Source organism: Pteropus alecto, unplaced genomic scaffold, assembly GCF_000325575.1.
Source record: "Pteropus alecto unplaced genomic scaffold, ASM32557v1 scaffold260, whole genome shotgun sequence".
Taxonomy (NCBI): domain Eukaryota; kingdom Metazoa; phylum Chordata; class Mammalia; order Chiroptera; family Pteropodidae; genus Pteropus; species Pteropus alecto.
The window spans coordinates 199,800-219,285 of NW_006429595.1; the positions used below are offsets into that span (position 1 = coordinate 199,800).

At 46.8% G+C, this 19,486-nt stretch overlaps 1 protein-coding gene and 1 non-coding gene across 3 annotated transcripts in view; one reads left to right on the forward strand and one right to left on the reverse strand.

Annotated features, from left to right (window-relative positions):
- The window catches only part of PHF2 (PHD finger protein 2), an 88,132-nt gene that overhangs the window by 45,897 nt on the left and 22,749 nt on the right, over nucleotides 1-19,486 (forward strand). For both annotated transcript variants that reach the window (XM_025043061.1, XM_025043025.1), the window contains exons 2-6: nucleotides 234-319; nucleotides 5,569-5,683; nucleotides 13,089-13,249; nucleotides 15,818-15,959; nucleotides 18,546-18,732. In XM_025043061.1, coding sequence (XP_024898829.1) covers nucleotides 234-319; nucleotides 5,569-5,683; nucleotides 13,089-13,249; nucleotides 15,818-15,959; nucleotides 18,546-18,732 — 691 coding nt within the window. The remainder of the gene's footprint in view (nucleotides 1-233; nucleotides 320-5,568; nucleotides 5,684-13,088; nucleotides 13,250-15,817; nucleotides 15,960-18,545; nucleotides 18,733-19,486) is intronic.
- LOC112475395 lies at nucleotides 7,220-7,338 on the reverse strand. The gene has a single exon (XR_003044700.1). It is a non-coding gene; the product is annotated as a 5S ribosomal RNA (ribosomal RNA).

A 19,486-nucleotide genomic window follows, 5' to 3' on the forward strand; every position in this document is an offset into this window, starting at 1 on the left:
GGTCCCTCCACCTATCCTGGCCATGCATAGTGAGGCCTTCCTTGCCCCTTCCTCCCTCTTCTTTGTCCCTTGACTTGCCCATGGGCCACTGTCTCTGCATACATTCTGCCCCATCTATGCTCACACTACCCTGGTCCCTCCCAGAAGGTGAGCAGGAGCTGCCCATGAGCTTTTCAGGGGAAGCTCTCTTGAACTGCTGAACGCCAGTGATGTCTGTATTTCCTACATTTTAGCTGTGTTGGAGTGGAAGAGGAGGAGGCCCCAGACATTGACATATACCACTGCCCGAACTGTGAGAAAACCCATGGGAAGTCTACCTGTAAGTACAAATCCTTACCACCACCCCTTGGATCTGACTGACCCTGATCTGGCTTGCTGGGGTAACACTCCCTGGGTGGTCACACCCTGGTGCTTGGGAACCACCTCTAGCCTCGTTTGCCACCTCTTATGACCTAGCCAGTCCCACTGCAGGCCCTCCTGATTGGTGTCTACACTGAAGGCTGCTATGCAAAGACCTCACTGGCTCTCTAAGGCCTGGGCAGGGGCCACAAACTCCAGCCCCCACAGAGGCGAAGCCTGTCTGAGACAGGGATGTGATGCAAGGCTACCCAGGGGGCTGCTTAGCCCAGCCCTGCATTGTGGGGGCCATCCCTTCCTCCCTTCTTTACCCTCCTGCAAGGTATCTTAGGCAGTTCCCTTTTCCAAACTGCCTGCTATTTGCCTATCCTGAGGACTTTATCTCCCCCCCTCCCCCACTTCCTCTGGTCCCTTGGTGGTGTGGCTGTTCCTGTTGGAGCTCCCCAGGGTGTAGGCTCATCCAAGGTTACTCCAGGGGATCCCACATCATGGCTGAGTAAGTGGCGAGTTCCAAGGCTGAGCTCGCTGGGTGTGGTGGGCAGGGGTGCTACGATTTGCAGGGACTGAGGGAGGGCCCGGCTTGGGGGTAGGACAGATGGCATGAAGGGGTATTAATGTGTCCTCTGGTTTCTAGCCTTGGTCGGGGGTTCCTCACAGAAGGTGCAGGGTGGTCTCTGGCCTTGGCTGGTGGCAGATGACAGCCTGCCATCCTGAAGCAGTTAGATTCGCAGTGTCTAACTTACCCTTGACCCCAAGAAGTTGACAGCATTGGTATCTGCCCTAATTACCCCATCATTCATCTGGTCACTTCTTTTCAGCAGATACGAGAGTATGACTACCACCCTCATGGGGTTAACTGATGGCATTTCTGGCACCTCCTGAGCCAGCGGGAAAGCTCAGGGCCTGGGATTGATGAACAGGGTGGCAACCTGGGACCCTGGGGGCGGTGCCAGGGACAAAGCAGGATCGGAGATGAACAGGGTGGCAACCTGGGACTATAACATGTGACCCTGGGGGCGGTGCCAGGGACAAAGCAGGATCGAATCTGGAGTCTTCTCTTGTCCCCGCAACAGAGCCTAGTGTCCTGGGGAGGCACTGTCTTGGAAGGTTTGGAGAGGGTAGGGCAGGGCTACCTATGTATGGTTTGTGGGCTCTCACATGAATCAGGGCTGGGGTTGGGCTACAGCAGGGTGTGAGGCAAGTATTGGTGTGCACACAGTGCGATTTCTCCAGTGCCCCTGCGTGTCCCAGAAGCACCATTCCCTGACGATGACAGCTTGCCCACTGTTGGGGGCACATGTGCCTGCCAACCCAGCCTCTGCTCTTCTGCTCTGGGTTTGGGCAGAAGCCTGGTGGTCCCCAGCTGCTTGTTGTTGCCGCTGAAAGCCAAGTGCAGGCGCCCTTTCTTGACACAGCCAGCCACCCCCAGAGAATGCAGGGCTGGCAGCCTGGCAGGACCCTGTAGCCCATACCAGTTATGCATATGTGCAGTATGTGCGTGTGTGCATGTGTGTGTGTGTGTGCATGTGTGTATTGTGTGCGTGTGCATGTTTATAAACTCAGTGAATCAGACTTTCCCTATCTAATGTTATTGATGGCTATATGCCATCAGGGACAAAGGTATAGGTTCTAGCACCTTCCACCAGTGTGTTTTCCAGATTGCTTGTCATTCTTCATTTGGAATGGGTCTGTGCTCTGACTAGAGCCTTTCTGTGACACACTAGTTGGTTTTCATCACGTTGACTCGGTCATACCTTCCACATCGAGGTCTCTTGGGAACAAGAGGCCTCTCGTTTTCATTGTTTCCCCAGGGGAGCCCTCAAGCCCATGGGCTGTGCTCGGGCCCTCTAAAGCCCCAGGGCCTGCCTCCTGTTCTGTCCTGGGTGGGGTTTGCAGTGAGCATAGCAAGGTGCGGACAGGAAGCCCACATGTTTTCCCTGTTCACACAGATTTGGTTCAGGGCCCAGGGGTTCCCATGGGAACTCAGCAAGGAGTCCCCATTGACACAAAGGCTCGGGGGAAGCAGATGGCACACCCTTAAAGTGGTTCTTACCCCAGCGTTGCCTCTCTTTAGCTCTGTGACTGTTTAAGAGGTTACTTTACTCACTAACTTCTTTCTTCTTGAAGCTGGCCTAGCTGCCACACCCCATGGGATAGGGTGTCGCCCCAGCACCCCAGGTGTCCCACTGGGCAGGTGTCCCCAGGGAGCATTATCATAGGGGGATATGAGGGTACCACAGGCAGGAGGACATAGCCTCTGGGTTCAAGGGGGTCATAGGCCCTGGGGGAGAAAAGGAGCCCACTAACCAGGGTTGTAAGGAGAGCCGGTGGAGCTCACACCCTGCCTCACAGCTCTTCCTCTGACTGCTGTCCCAGCTCACATGCTCCAGCTCCAGCATCAGGGAGGGCAGTCTTTCCACAAGGTCGTGGAGCTGTTCAGTCCTGAGTGTGAGCCTGAGCACTCACTTCTCAGCCCAGCTCTTGGGGTCATGTGGAGGTGCTGCTTCTTTCTCCTGCTGCCCACTGCACCCCAACATGTCCCCTGTGGCTCAGCCCTGTGCCCCCTCCGAGACTCAGTCTCCCCATGTGGCATCCCAGAACCGGGCACTCTGCGCCAGGCAGTCTGCGTCCTTGTGCTTCTGAATACCCTCTGAGGAGACCATGGCTGGACTCTAGCCTCAGTCTCTTCCCTAAAAGTGGGGCTGGCCTGGGACCATACCACCCTACGTAAGAGGGGTCGATGCAGGTGCCAACTTGGGCGTCCTCAGGCTCTGCTAGGAAGACAGTGGCTGGATGCCCCCATCCTGTTAACCTGGGGGGACCCGCATGGAGTCCCCTCCTCAGTACCTCCCTTCTCCTTTGCCCGCTCCCACCAACCCCCACACTGCACTAGGATCTCCTCTTTCTTCGTCAGTCATGTTGTGGACTTTTCTGTCTGTAGTGTCATGGCTTCCAGCCTGTGTCCTGGGTTTCTCTTCTCATCACACAAATCCCTAAATATGTTGGGTTACCTCATAGGTGGGGGCCCCCTGAGAGCTAGGCTCTTCTTCCATTGGGAGCAGGCAGGGAGGTCCCCTGATTCATGAGAACAACCCAGATCCAGGAAGCCGAGCTTGCTGAGTTTTATTCTGCTCCTCTGTGTACATACACAGTGATCTTTGTTTCCTCAGGCCCTTTGAGTGGGGAACACCTTGTAAACTCTAAAGCCCTGTGCACACCGGATGTCCCAGGGTTACTTCTTGATGCAGCTACATGCCCAGCTGAAAGGATGATGATGTTTAGGCTATTTTCAGAATCGGAGTGACCTGAGCTGTTGTTGGAATGGTGTCCTCACCCCAGGGCCTTGCTTTGGCCAGGGATACCCGCTCCCTGTCCCACCCCACTGGGCTCTTGAGGAAGTGGAGATGACCCCAGGCCATCTGTTGCTTTGGTGACCCCTGTACAGAGCTGAGATGCTCAGCAAGTGCATGCAAACTTCTGGGGAGAACTGGCTTGAGACAGGGTAACCAAAGGGCAGTAGAAAGTTACTCACCTAACTCTGGTGGGCATCGAGGGGTAGGGGCATGGGCCAAGCCCTTCCTGTTTGGAGTCCATCTTCCATCCTGGAGGCTCTGGACCAAGGGGCGCAGTGGGGCACACAAGGAAGAGCCTGTTGGTCTGGAATGGGTGCTAAATTTGCCTGTGGACAGAGCAGCTTTGAGAAAGAGACTTGAGCTCGTGCAGCGGTGCCCCGCAGAGCTCCCTGGAGCAGACATGATGCCAAGCACTACTCCCTTATTACGTCTCACAAGGAGCCCAGGAGGCCAGGGCTAGCATCTCTCTATTAAAGATAAGACACAGAGATTCCAATACCTTGCCCAAGGTCACAGAAACAAGATGGTGGGGCAAGAAAGATCTGGGTAGGTAACCCCAAGCCGTTTGGGTCTCCTGTCTGTGCTTGGTGCTGCCTGCAGAAAGAAGCCCTAGCTTGTATCTTGCCAGATTTCCCTAATACCCATTCACACCTTAGCCATGGAGACAGGCATGGTGTAATATCACCCAATATTATGATGTTGGAGATAGTCACCACGTTGACTTGATGGGAAATGGGGAAAGGGTGGTGATTTGGAACAGAGGCCAGCTCAGCCACCAACCACCCAGCAACTTCCCCTTCCTGCTTTTGCCAAATCTTTCTCAGGGGTAGTCATTGTCATGGTGCTCTTGTCAGCTGCCCTCATCCCCACAACCCCTGAGACACAGGAGTCACAGGGCTCACCCCTGCAGCCCCTGTCCTCGTCTGAGGACAGGTGCCCTGAGGACTCTGCCAGCTGTCCCACGTATCCATTATCACTTCTGCTGAGGGTCAACCTGTTTCAGTTCCCACCTAGCAGCCCTCAGTGGCAGGGTTCCATGTTAGTGCCCTCCTCAGTCACGAGTTACCTGTGGCTGCCCTGAAGGGGCCAGTGAGGTGGGGGAGCTGCAAGGAAACTGCTTCCTTCCCTTGAGGGCTCCCAGTCCAATAAGGGTGTGTGCATGTGTGAGTGTATGTGTATGTGCACAAGTGTGTTACAGTTCAGTAAGGATATGTGCATACGCTTTTGTGTAAGAAGTCTAAGGTGCACGTGCGCCGATGTCCTGGGAGCACACATGAGAGTAGGGCAGCCTAAGGGAGTGGGCATGTGTGGCTGCTCAGAGGGGGTGAGGTAGGCACAGCAGGTGGCAGCCAGCCTTTTTCTGACTGTGAGCTGTTGGCTGTTAGAGCAGCGAAGGTCCTAGCAGGGTGGTAACAGGGTCAGTGCTATTTGAGGACAAGTCCGAGGTGGGGAGGTGTCCTGATGGCCGACCTTGGTGGGATCTCCTCAGGAGGTGCCTCTGATAATTTCTCAGCAGACTAGGTGCTGAGTAGGGAGGGGTCCTGAGTGACCCCAGCTTCTGGGTGCCATCAACTGAGCCAGAGGGTTGGGAGGTATGGGTTGAGGTGGGGGCTGTGACTGAAGGCTGAGGAGGGTGAGGGCTCCTGACCATGTAATGATGCAGGGTCTTAGGGATGTGGAGGGCTGAGTGGGCTAGACCCTGGAGACCACAAGGACTTTGCCTAAGGAGGGTTGAGTCTGGTCAAGTTCAAGGCTTTTCGGCAGCTACCCTCATGACTGGTCCCTGGAGGCATGGGGAGGGGAACGCAGGGAGTGGGGCTGTGACAGGTGCCAACCCACTGCCCTGTCTCATCTGCAGTGAAGAAGAAGCGGACCTGGCACAAACATGGCCCAGGGCAAACGCCGGATGTGAAGCCTGTGCAGAATGGCAGCCAGCTCTTCATCAAGGAGTTGCGGAGTCGGACCTTTCCCAGGTGGGCAACTGCGTCCCCCTGCTGCCCGCTCCCTCCTAGGCCTGATACACAACCCCCACAGGGGCTTAGGCTGTGGGCTTCCCTCTAGGGCAAAGCATAGCCCTCCAAAACCATAGGCCTCTGACAGAGGCCTAACCTCTCCCTTCTCAGTACCTCTGGGTACAGACCAGGAGGCAAAGGGCCCATGTCTCTACTGGGTGTGTCCTTCTCACGGGACCTTCCTAAGGGAGATACCTTGTCCCCATTTTATGGAAGAGGAGTAGGGCTAGTGTCTAGCCTAAGTCCACATTGCAGGTCCTGGCCCCAGGATCACGGCTTCCCTGTGTACCCTGGGCCTGGCGGGATGTCCCTAGGTATCCTTCTAAACCCCTTCCCCTGCACCCTGTCTTGTGTGAGGGCAGAGGGCTTAGGGCCACCAGAATGGCTTCTGGTAAGAAAGGGGCATGGTAACATGGGACCTACTATGTGCCATCCTTCAGCCTTTCACGCTGGATGAGTGTTTGTCTGACAGTTCTGCGCCATCACTGCATTCTCTTCTTTGTGTATGGTCTCTGATGAGAATCTAGTGTAACTCTTATCCTTTGTCCTCTATGGACAAGGTAGTTTTTCCCTCTGGCTTCTTTCTTTTTTTCTTTCTATTTTTTTCACCTTTATTGATTTATATATCATACAAATCGCCCATCGAAAGGTTACAATGCAGTTGTCTTTGGTATATTCATAGATATGTACACCACGATTAGTCAATTTTAGAATATTTTATCACCTCAAAAGAAACCCATACCTTTATCACTCCCATTCCTCCTCCCCCTCCCCCAACCCTAAGCAATCAGTAATCTGCAATCTGCTTTTGTGGATTTGCTGATTGTGAACATTTCATCTAAATGGAACTATACAATATAAGGCCTTTTGTGTCTGCTTCCTTCACTCAGCATAATGTCCTCAAGGTTCATCCACATCATAGTGTGTACCAGCACTTCACTCCTTTTTAACAGCAGAATAATATTCCATTGTATGGATAGATCACATTTCGTTTATTCATCCATCAGTTAAAAAACATTTGGGTTATTTCTGATTTTTGGCTATCGTAAATAATTTTATTATAAACATTCTATATTTAATTGTTTGAGGAACTACCAGACTGTTTTCCAATAATTTTACCACTTTTCATTCCTACTAGCAGTGTATGAGGGTTCCAGTTTCTCCACGTCCTCACCCGCGGTTGCTATTATCTGACTTTTTGATTTTAATCATCTTTGTAGGTGTGAAGTGGTCTCTCATTGTGATTTTGATTTGCATTTCCCTAATCACTAACAGTGCTGAACATATTTTCATGTGCTTATTGGTCATTTGTATATTTTCCTTGGAGAAATGTCAGTTAGGATCCTTTGCCCATTTAAATTTTTTATCTTTTTATTATTGAGTTCTAAGAGTTCTTTACATTTATTTATTTAATTTTTTAAGGCAAGGCAACCCTTAGTTGACCTCACAGATTGCAAGGACCTTGTCATCTTACAATCCCTAATTTTTTATTTTTTACATCTACAGTACCTGATCTTCCTAGGTGGTCTCCCATCCAAGTACTAACTAGGCCCAACCCTGCTTAGCTTCCGAGATCAAATGGGATCGGGCTTGTTCAGGGTGGCATGGCCGTAGACTACATTTTTTATTATGTCTTATTATGTCTTATTAGACATGATTTGTGATCACTTTATCCAATTTTGTAGATTGACTTTTTCACTTTTCTTTATAGTGCCCTTTGAAACACAAACCTTTGTGATTTTGGGAAAGTCTAATCCATATATTTTCTTTTATTGTTTGCACTTTTGTCATCACATCTTAGAATCCTTTGCCAAATCCAAGGTCATGAAGATATATCTCCATGTTTTCTTCTAAGAGTTTTATAGTTTTAGATCTTACAGTTTGGTTTTTGATACATTTTCTAATAATTTTTACATATAGTGGGAGGTAAGGATCTAACTTCATTTTTTTGCTTGCAGCTATCCATTTGTTCCTGCATATTTATTAAAAAGACAGTTCTTTCACTATTAAATGGTCTTGGCACACTTGTCAAAAATCTCTCGGTCGTAGATATATGCACTTTTTCCTGGACCCTTAATTCTACCCCACTAATCTCTCTTTATCCTTAATCCAGTCTCACACTGTTTTGATTACTGTAGCTTTGCAATAAGTTTTGAAATTGAGATGTGTGAATCCTTCAATTTTGTTTTTCTTTTTCAAGATTGTTTTGGTTATTCCAGATCTCTTGCAATTCCATATGAATTTTAGGATCAGTTTGTCAGTTTTTTACAAAGAGGTCATCTGCAACTCTGGTATGGATTGTGTTGAATCTGTAGATCAATAGAATCAGAGTATTGCCATCTTAACCATGTTAAGTCTTTCAACTCATGAATACGGGTTATTTTCCTATTTATCAAGATCTTTTACATTTCTTTCAACAATGTTTTTTAGTTTTCAGAATATAAGTTTTGCATTTCCTTTTTAAAATTTATTCTTGATTGATTTATTCTTTTCGATGCGCTTATATGTGGAATTGTTTTCTTAATTTTATTTTCAAATTGTTCATTGCAACTGTTCTGAAATATGATTGATTTTTATAATTGGTCTTATATCCCACAACCTTGATGAACTAGTTTATCTGTTATGATTGTCTTTTAGTAGATTCTTTATGATTTTTTTGTATACAAGATCATGTCATATTTGAATAGATAGTTTTACTTTTTTCTTTTCCAATGTGGGGTTATGGTTCTTTTTTCTTTTCTTTTCTTTTCTTTTCTTTTCTTTTCTTTTCTTTTCTTTTCTTTTCTTTTCTTTTCTTTTCTTTTCTTTTCTTTTCTTTTCTTTTCTTTTCTTTTCTTTTCTTTTCTTTTCTTTTCTTTTCTTTTCTTTTCTTTTCTTTTCTTTTCTTTTCTTTTCTTTTCTTTTCTTTTCTTTTCTTTTCTTTTCTTTTCTTTTCTTTTCTTTTCTTTTCTTTTCTTTTCTTTTCTTTTCTTTTCTTTTCTTTTCTTTTCTTTTCTTTTCTTTTCTTTTCTTTTCTTTTCTTTTCTTTTCTTTTCTTTTCTTTTCTTCTTTCTTTCTTTCTTTCTTTCTTTCTTTCTTTCTTTCTTTCTTTCCTTCTTTCTTTTAAATTAATTAATTTATTCTAATTAGTTTCAAGTATACAGTACATTGGTTAGATATCTATAATGTTCATAAAACAATCCCCCAAATTGCTCCCTCCCTCTCCTGGCCCTCCACTTAGCCATCGTATTAATGTTAACTGCATTCCCTCTGCCATGTTCCCTGCGCCCAACTATCAACTACTAATTTGTACTTCTTTAACCCTTCACCTCATTCTCCCAGCCTCCCAATCCCCCTTCCCTCTGTCTGTCACCAAATTGTCCACTGTATTTGTGAGTCTGTTTTTGATTAGTTTGTTCTTTTTGTTCCTTAGATGCCGCATATAAGTGAAATCATATGGATTCTATCTTTCTCTGTATAACTTATTTCACTCAGCATAATAACCTGTAGGTCCATCCATGTTGTTGCAAATGGTAGGATTTCATTTTTTTAATGGCTGAATAATATTCCATTGTATATATGAACCATAATTTCTTTATCCAATCGTCTGTTGATGGGCATTTAGGTTGCCTCCATACCTTGGCTATTGTAAATTGTGCTGCCATGAATATTGGATTACGTAGATCTTTACGAATTATTGTTTTATTTTCTTTGGATAAATACCCAGAAGTGCAATTGCTGGGTCAAAAGGTATATCCATTTTAAATTTTTTGAGGAACCTCCATACTGTTTTCCATAGCGGCTGTACCAATTTGCTATCCCACCAACAATGTATGAGGATTCCCTTTTCTCCGCATCCTCGCCAGCACTTGCTGTTTTTTGATTTATTGATGATAGCCATTCTGACGGGTGTGAGATGCTATCTCATTGTGGTTTTAATTTACATTTCTCTGATGATTAGAGACCTTGAGCATCTTTTCACATGTCTGTTAGCCATCTGTATTTCCTCTTTGGAGAAGTATCTGTTTAGGTCTTCTGCCCATTTTTTAATTGGATTGTTGGTTTTTCATTTATTTCTTTTTCTTGACTATTTGCTCTGACTAGGCCCTCCAGGAGAATGCTGAGTAGAAGTAGCCAGGGAAGGGTGATCAGGGCCCTAGTATTCTCAGGGTGCCACACTCAGGGTAGTGCCTCAGTTCCACAAGTGTGGGCCACTTCTTGGCAGCCCTTACCCAGGACTTAGCCTCAGCAACAGACAGCTGGGGAGGGATAAGAGGCTGATATCCTACTCCTCCAGGAAGACAGCCCCCCACCTGGGAGCTGCTGGGGAACTCTTCATTCAGCATCCCCATGTCCTTGGCTGTGGCCTTCTGGAGTGGAGGCTCCTCTTCATTGAGCTGGAAAGGTGTAGAGAGAGAGTGGTGTTGGGTTAAATATCACATAACCTTTCAATTCTTACTGAGCTTTCATAGATTTCTTGCACAGATGTTTCTTCATTTGCTGTTTTCTCTTAGGACCAATTCCAGAGGCTTTATGTAGTTGTTTTTAAAAATAATTTTCACCAGTTTCACTGGGGTGCAGATCAGTAGAGCTCTTCACTCTTTCATGCCAGAGGTTGATTTCTCTCATCTGACTTCTTTCAGGCTATTTTCTTTGTCTTTGATTTTCTGCAGTTTGATATAACATGCCTAAGTATAGATTTGGGGGTTTTGTTTTATTTTGTTTTGTTTTGGTATTTATGCTGCTTGATGTTGTCTGAGCTTTCTGGATTTCTGGTTACATGTTTGTCATTAATTTTGGAAAATTTTGTCATTATTACTTCAAACATTTCTTCTCCTTTTTCTCTTTCTTTTCCTTCTGGTATTCCCATCAGACAAATATTACTCTTTTTGTAATTGTTCTACATTTCTTGGATATTCTGTTTCCCCCTTTTTTATTCCTTGTTGTCTTTGCCTTTCAGGTTTGAAAGTTTTTGTTGACAAACTCCAAGCTTACTGATTCTTTCCTCAGCTGTCCAGGCTTCCTTCATTTATGTTAGTTTTTCTTTTTTTCCCCTAGCAGTTCTTTTTGATTAGTAGAGTTTCCATCTTTCTGCTTACATTACCCATCTGTTCTTGCATGTTGTCCACTTTATCCATTAGCACTCCTAACTTATTAGTCACAATGATTTTAAATTTCCTATCTGATAATTCCAAATTCTGTGCTCTATCTGAGTCTTGTTCTGATGCTTAATTTGTCTCTTCAGACTATGGATTTTCTTGCCTTTTAGCATGTCTTATAATATTTTGTCAAAAGCTGGACATGATGTATTGGATAATAGGAACTGAGGTAATTAGGCATTTAGTATGAGGTTTTATATTGACCTGACTAGGTCAATATATGTTTGCTGTAACCGTAGATGCCAGAGGCATTACTTCTTCTAGATTTTTTTGTTTGTTTGTTTTTGTTTTTGTTTTGCCCCCTGTTTTGTTTTCTTTAGGTTTCCCTAAGAACTCCTTTTTAAATAGTCTATGTCTTGCAGCTCTCTCAATTATACTTAACTGTTATTATACTGTAATATGGTGGTAAGGTTTTGAGGAATGGAAGTGTTCTATAATTTAATGATTAAATCTCAGTGTTTTAGTGGGCTCAGGGCTCTGGGCTGTTACCTTCAGAAGCATTTCTTGGCCTTTTCTTTTTCCCTCCTTACCTGAGACAGGAAGGCTTGTGAGGGCTGCAGTTGGCTACTTGCCCTTCCCCCTGTCAGATAAGGGTATGGTGAAGTAAGTTCTCCTGGAGGTAAACATTGTTATGGAGAACACAGTGAGTATATTTAAACATAGTTACTTTTCCCCTTCCTCTGCCTGAAATAAGAGCAAATCTTCATCATGAGAACCTGGTAGAGTTCCTGGAAATAAAATCCATGAAAGTGTGGGTATCCTCTGAGACTGGGCCCCCAGGAGTTTTTAACTATTAAGCTAGTCCCCACTCAACTTCTACACTTTGTTAAAAATTACTATTTAAGTGTTTTTTCCTATCAGTTAAATGCCTCCAGCAGCTTCTCCTTCAGGTAAGTTTATCTCGGCTGTGAATTTTCTGTATTTGCCTGTCTCTCCAAATTTTGGGGTGGCTATTTTTCACGTAACCCCAATTATCTGATAAATCTAAGAAAAGTCATTGGTTTTCAGTTTGTTCAACTTTTTTTTCTTGTATTGAAGATAGGAATGACAACTTTCAGGCTCTTTACATGTGACATTTGAAACCAGAAGTCCAGTTCCATGTTATTTTAACCCCTTTCCATTAATTGGATTGTCTTTTTATTGTTAAGTTGTCAGAGTCCTTTACATATTCTGGATACTCATCACTTACCAGATACTTTCATTCTTTGGGTTGTCTTTTCGCTTTTCGATAGTGCTTCTTTGAAGCACAAAAAATTTGTAATATTGATGAAGTCTAATTAATTTTTCTTTGGTCATTTGTGCTTTTAGTGTCTAATCTAAAAAAAAAAAAAAAACAGTGCTAAATTCAAGGTCATGAAGATTTATGCCTGTATTTTCTTCTAAAAGTTTTATAGTTTTAGCTCTTATATTTAGGTCTTTGACTAATTTTGAGTTAAATTTTGTATATGGTGTGGGGTTGGGGTCCAACTTCATTCTTTTGCATGTGGCTATTTAGTTCTCCCATGCACCATTTTCTTTCTTCATTGAATTATCTTGGCACTCTTGATGAAAAGCAGTTGACCACAGATGTTTGGGTTTATACCTAGACACTCAGTTATGTTCCATTGATCCTTATGTCTCTTCTTATGCCATTACCACACAGTCTTGATTATTGTAGCTTTGTAATGAATTTTGAAATTTGGAAGTATCCTCTAATTTTGTTCTTCATTTTTAAGACTTTTAGTCATCTGGGTACCTTACATTTTTAGTCAGCATTCTAAGTTCAGCTTGTCAATTTCTGCAAAGATGTAAACTGGTATTTTGATAGGGCTTGTGTGGAATCTGTAGATCAGTTTTCCATTGAGAAGGGCTTTGTCTCCATCCGCTGCATCCTCAGGCCTTAGACCCACCCTGTGCAGGGGCTCAGGTAGGGGGAGCTGGGAGAACAAAGAGTGATGGGGGAGGATCTCAGCCTTAGTAGGAGGGATGGGTGTGATGTGTTCTTGTCTCCCATTCACCTCTCACCTCACCCCTGGACAGATGCCTGAACCCTCTAGATCTTGAGGTTTCTGTCTGAGAGATGTGTAAGACCCTGTGGTGTGGCTGCTCTATGACCTCCAGGCATGACACTGCGGGGGTGGGGGGGTATGTCAGGTCTTCAGCCCTGAGCCCCTTTCTAGGCCTGTCAGGATGCAGGGAGGCTGCTCCCCACCAAGCCAATGTGACCTCTGAAGTTCACTTCCTTGCAGTGCGGAAGATGTGGTGGCCCGTGTGCCGGGCAGCCAGCTTACGTTGGGGTACATGGAGGAGCATGGCTTCACCGAGCCCATTCTCGTTCCCAAGAAAGATGGGCTGGGCCTGGCGGTCCCAGCCCCCACCTTCTATGTCAGTGATGTTGAGAACTACGTGGGTAAGTGCCCTCCACTTCATGCAGCCGTGGGTATCCAGGGTCTGCTGGCCTGGACCCCTGGCTGAATCCCTGTGTTGTGTGAGTGGGTATGACTCAGAGTCTCTGTGCTCTGTTGTGGGTGCTTTTAAGATTAGATCCCATGTCCCACCTAAGTGACATTTGATCCAGGCCCCTTCCCCTCGCAGTTACTCAGTCTGCAAAGTAAGGGCTGTTTTAGGGACCCATTGATTCTGCCAGCTGCAAATTCCATTACTGTTGGACGGTAATGATAGTCATGCCAGGAAGACCCAGCCAGGTGGAGCCACTTCCCCGAGGCTAGTGCTACGTCCTCCTCAGTCTCTCCTGGGAGCGGCCTCACTCATCTGCCCCAGGACACACCTTCCCATCGCCCAGGGCCACCGCTTTGCTCGATCCCTCTGGGTTCCAGCTGATGCTGTCAGCAGCCTTGTCTTATATCCCCTGGCAGTTTCCAGCAATGTGGACACCCTCAGGCAGGATACTTTTGGGTGGAAGGAAGTAAGTACCCATGTATACTGGGGTGTTATCCATGAGGCAGCTGGCATGGAAAGGCCACCATACCCCCAGCAGTGACCCCAGCTGGGCCAGTGGCCATATGGCCCTGGCTTTGAGGCCTTTGAGGTTGCCAGGGCTCAGTGTGTTGGAGAGGATGCCTGGATAGCCAGTGGAGGAGAAGGAACGACCCTGAAATGGCAAATGTCCAAGCTGGCCCTAGCCACATACTGGATAGGTGAGGGTGCTGGCGCCACGACCACAGATGAGTTGCTCCATTGCCCAAACCTTGACCCTCTGAATCTGTAAAACCTATGGTGGGACAGGTGTGGGGACTAAATAAGATCATTTATATGAGAACCAGGGGCCACACCACTCTCTGAAGCCGGACAGAGCCTACCAGGGCTGGTTCTAGGGCTGACCCACTTGTGCCAGGGAGGGAGAGGGACTCACTTTCTAGCCTGGCGATGACTGCTGTCTGGGCTATGTGCCAGGCCTATAATAGCACCTGGAAGAACAGCCAACATCTAGTGGATGCCTCCCAGGGGCCAGGCATTTTTTTAGGCTCTTCCCACATATAAGCTAGTGTCATTCTGCCCACTGCTCTGTCCTTTAGGCCCCAGGCTTGATTATGCCCAGGCCCTGCCCTCTGTACCACAGTTATGTCACATCGAGAGATGGTCTTAGAGGCTTTTATTGTAAATGTCTCTCCCCATTTAATTGTTTTATTATGGAACTTTTCACACACACACACACACACAAAATAAGAGGAATCAGCAGTGAGCCTTACATGCCCAGCTTTTGCCTGTTTTTCTGTCTCCCTCACTTTTTCCTGACCACCCCCTTCCAGAGTATTTTAAAGCCAAACTCTGGTACATCCATCATGTCACCCATGACAACTCCAATACACAGCTCTAAGAGATGTTTTTTTTTTTTTTTTAATGTCATCCCAATTCGATTCTTGCACTCTACAACACAAATGATAATTCCTTAATATCATCTAAGACCCACCATAATTCTTCAGTTACCCTTTTACGTTTGACTGTTTGAATCAGAATCCAAACAAGACCACACACTTTATTGGGTTTTTATGTCCCTTCAGACTCTTTTCTTCTGGAACAGCCCTCTCTCCTTTCCATTCCATTGGTTTGTTAGAGAAATGGGATTGTTAGTCATGGAGAATTTCGCACATTGAGATTTAGGAAAACCTCGCACTGAGAATTTGGCCGACAGCATCCCTGTGGTCTCAAATAGCATGTTCGTCTGTCCCCAGTAGTTCCTGCACCATGTGGTGAGAAGTTTGCTCAAGTCTGAATTCAGGTTGTTGGCAGCATCCTTCCTGGATAGGGGTGCTTCCATTTGGCTAAAGGCCTGCCATGCCTGACCACCCCCACTTTTAGGCAGTGATCCAGGAAGTCCGCCCCATTTGTCCACAGAAACTCTCATCAGCTTTTCAGCTCGAGGTCTGAGCAGCTATGGAAGACTGTTGGGAAGGAAGAGTTGGTTATTCCTGTCCTTCTTTCCCCTTCTGTTAATTGTGAGTCCTCTACAAAATATTTCCCTCATTGGTGATTCGGTTGTACTAAACTTTCTATCATCAACAATATTACCTGCACTTTTCCTCATCAACTATAGAAAATGTAGGATAAATGTGTTTTTTTTTTCACTTATTAATTTTCAGAATATTGAGTTGGTTCCCTAGAAATGCAGAGCTTTCTTAATTTTTTAATTTTTAAAATATAAGTTTGTTCCATGCATTATTCAGGATATACTTATACTAAAACTATCTTCATTATTTATCTTAAGTTCAAATTTACCTAGCAACCTGTATTTTTAATTGCTTATCTGACCACCTTACCTGAGGCTGGTGACTCTGCCACCTCATTGCATCATGGGGTCCTTCTGGTAGCCCAGAGGGAGTGGGCAGGGTGGAGGGTTGGATGGCAGAGACCAGAACTTCAGTGTCCAGCCCTCTCCTTGGCTACTTGTCCTGGCCCAACCTCACAGGAAGCCAAGCCATCACCCTGGGGCACTCACCCTCCTCCGCTGCCTCCCTAGGCCCAGAGCGGAGCGTGGATGTGACAGATGTAACCAAGCAGAAAGACTGCAAGATGAAACTGAAGGAATTTGTGGACTATTACTATAGCACCAGCCGCAGGCGGGTCCTCAGCCTCACTAGCCTCGAGTTCTCTGACACCAGGTGAGTGGGGTGGGTGAGGCCTGTGGGCATGCCCTCCCCAATCCGGCAGGCACACACATGACATGTCTCAGGGAGTGTAAAATATCACACATGGCACTATTTTGCTGTTTTTCTTATAAAGTATGCAAGTTATGCATTGTGAACAATTCAAACAGAAAATAAGGAGCAGGACGCCAGTTTATCCTTTGGTTTGCCTTATCCTGCTCCCCAGAAAGAACCACTGGTAACAGCTTGGAGTGCTTTCTACTAGAGTGCACACGCTCATCATGACACATTCGTGGCATGTGTGCACACACACATACACATGCACATACACTGAGACACTAACACACTGATGCACTTATGCAGACACGCAGGTATACATGCTCCCTCACGCCCCTATGCCACACTGACATGTGCACACATTCTTATACTTGCTCATGTGTATGCACACACTTTAATTTACACCTTTAGCACAATAGGATCATGCAGTAGCAGCCGCTCTGCTCCTGCCTTCCCAGCCTGAGCCACCTCGTTACCCCCTACTCCATCCCCATGTTGGGTCCCCACCTGCTTGCTGCATTTCTCAAGGACAAGGTGTCTGCACAAGGCTCTCTGCTATCTGGGCCCACCTAGTGCTAGGCTTATGTTGATAGAGGTTGTCATTCTGTGGCTCTGCCCCATGTCTTTGTGACTCTTTTCCCAGGACCTCTGACAGGTGGCGCCCTAACTCCCCTGGCTGTACCCCTCTTGGCCACTCTGTTAAATCCCTGTTGCTCCCCAGCTGGCCTTTGGGAAAGGTCTCTTACATTCTCTCACCTCAAGGCATGAGTTGACAATGGTTTAGTTTAAGAACAATATTATTTTTGGATTATTTCTACCTTGTTAATTCTAGAAAGCACACTAGGTAACAAAGTAGCCCATATACAAAAGGTCAGGTGGGGAAAAAAAACAAGTTATTGGAAACCACATTGAGAAATGTAATACAGAACTGTGCCAGGATCTATAATGAAATAATGTCACTGGATGCTGGGTTTCATTTGCTTTCTGACAGCAAAGGCAAAAAGGAAAATAAGGTGGGTTATGGTATCTGGAGAAAACAGCCTCCTGTATGTGTATTCACAAGAAGGATTTACTCCAAGGCTAAGTTCTGAAGAGCGTGTTGATTTGGAACCAAAGAATAGACTCATGTCACCATCAACTTGGTTGGCTACCCTGGCCAGAGGGGTCTTTACAGGGTGATGAAGCTGGGAGAAGATGATGCTTTGGCTTGGGGTTTCCCCTTGGGCCTCTCAGAGCCACCTCTTTGCTGGCAAAAAAATGTATGGTGCTTCTGGTGTCCTCCAGCCTACTCCAAGGACAGTTGGAGGATCATGTACCCTTCAAACCTGGCTGTTTATGGTCTCGGTGCCAGGGCCATCAAATGCCCTGGAATCCTGTTCTACACCATCTGAGAAGGAGGGAGTATGGTCTCTGCTTCATCAATACAGTCTATCCCCAAAGTTGTCTGTTGAGGCTACCAAGGCATCCTTGGGGGCCTTGTGTCACCTCCCCTCCTCTCCAGGGGCCTCTGAAAAGCTTCAAGGAGCATCTGGCATTGGCAACAGGAGAAGGGGCAGGTTTGTACCTGAGGAACAGTCAAGCAAGGAAAATAGGACATTTGGGGCCATGTGGATGGTGGATGGTGTATATATAGTTTAAGTACCCCAGGCTGGCAGGGCAGAGGCCCTTCTGTGGCAGCGATGCACCTGGACTGTGGAGGGTCCAGGAGGCAGACACAGACACAGATGAGTAATGGGGGATATAAAGGAATTGTATTTGGGAAGAAGCCAGTGATTTAAAGAAGAGGGCCAGTGACTGAGGTCCTTGAGCTCAGGGTAGCCTGACTTCTGATTTGACAGTCTTACCTGCTAGCATAGCCTTGAATGCAGAGATGTGCGGATTCCATCTCACCTGAGGCAGCAAGAATATTGAGACTGGCCCTTGGGGCAGCTGAGGTGTCACTGCACAGGTGCTGATAACATTTTTGATGCAGTATTATGCATTTTATCCAGGACAGTGACATCCGATTGAAGCAAAGACTGCCTTCGCCTTTTCATACGTTCCCTGGAAGTAAACTGGCTGGTCTGACAGAGACCAGCGTGGCAGAGGGTTCCAGGTACCCAATTGTCAGCACTGGAGATAAGCAGATTTTCATTTGGCCTTGTTAGAAGGTACCTGGGCTGTATATGAAAATTGACACTTACTCTTAGCCTGTTGTGACAGCATGGTATGGACCAATCCAGGAAAACACCCTTTCTGGGTCTCCAGGAAGGGGCCATCTCCAGGTTGGACAGTCCTCAGGCCTTCTCTGCACCCGTCTTTGGGTGGGGAGACCAGTGTTAGACACCTGCCACAGCCACCCTCAGCAGCCAGCCCAGCTTGTTCTCTTCTGTGAGCCTCAGTGTTTTCATCTGTAAGATGGAAATGATGCCGTGTAGCCAGAAGTGAGAAATGGGTATGGAACGTACATCTCAGAGCACCTTTCCCACCCCACCCAGGGCCTAACAAACATGGTGACATTTCCCACCACAGCTCACTGACTGCTCTTCCTATCCCTGCCCCCAGAATGTCCAGCTTTGTGGAGCCGCCTGACATTGTGAAGAAACTGTCCTGGGTAGAAAACTACTGGCCTGACGATGCATTACTGGCTAAGCCCAAGGTGACCAAGTACTGCCTGATCTGTGTGAAGGACAGCTATACTGACTTCCACATTGACTCTGGGGGTGCCTCCGCCTGGTACCACGTGCTCAAGGTGAGCCTTAGGGGCACTCACTGCCCTTGATCAGGTCACTGTCAGTCTGCAAGACCATTTTCAGTCTTCATGAGCCCTAATAGTGTCCAGCACTGGGAAGGACAAGGGACAAGATGTTTCTTCCCTGGGAGATATAGAGGGCAGGAGTATCTCAAGATCAAAGAACCTCAGGACCAAAGCGTATTGCCTTTTTCTAAAGACTGAGACTCACGAGGCAATCATGAGGAGGCCTACTGCAGTGGTGACCAAGTGCTCAGTGGCCGCTCTTATCCAGAGAAGGGAGAGCAGTACTGGAAAGACTTCCCGGAGAGGGGACAAGGGAGCTTGCCCCATTGGGGTCCTCCTGCAAAGGACTGTGCGGGAAGGGCAGGAGCTGGGGTAGAGGCTTCAGGTGCATCTGAGTGGCCAGGAAGGCTGGAGGCCCCTGGCTAGATGCAGATAAAGAAGCTAAGGGAAAAGGAAAAGGAAGATGTGAAAACAAAAAATGGAGACTCTGAGCCTTGGGCTCAGCCACCCCAGCCAAGTCTCCCCAGACTAGGCAAGTCCTGCCCTGTGCCCCTTTTCCCCCACCCTCTGCAGTCCTTCCGCCCTGAGAGTGAGGGCCTCAATGGCTCCAGAATCTCCCTGTCCTGGTCTGAGCACAGGGTCAGCTGGAGCCTGGCATTGGGGCCTCCTTTTATCTCCAGACAAGACCCAAGCTACTCTCTAGAGCAGAGCTTTCCTGTAACTCTTCAGACAGTGGGTCACAGCTTTG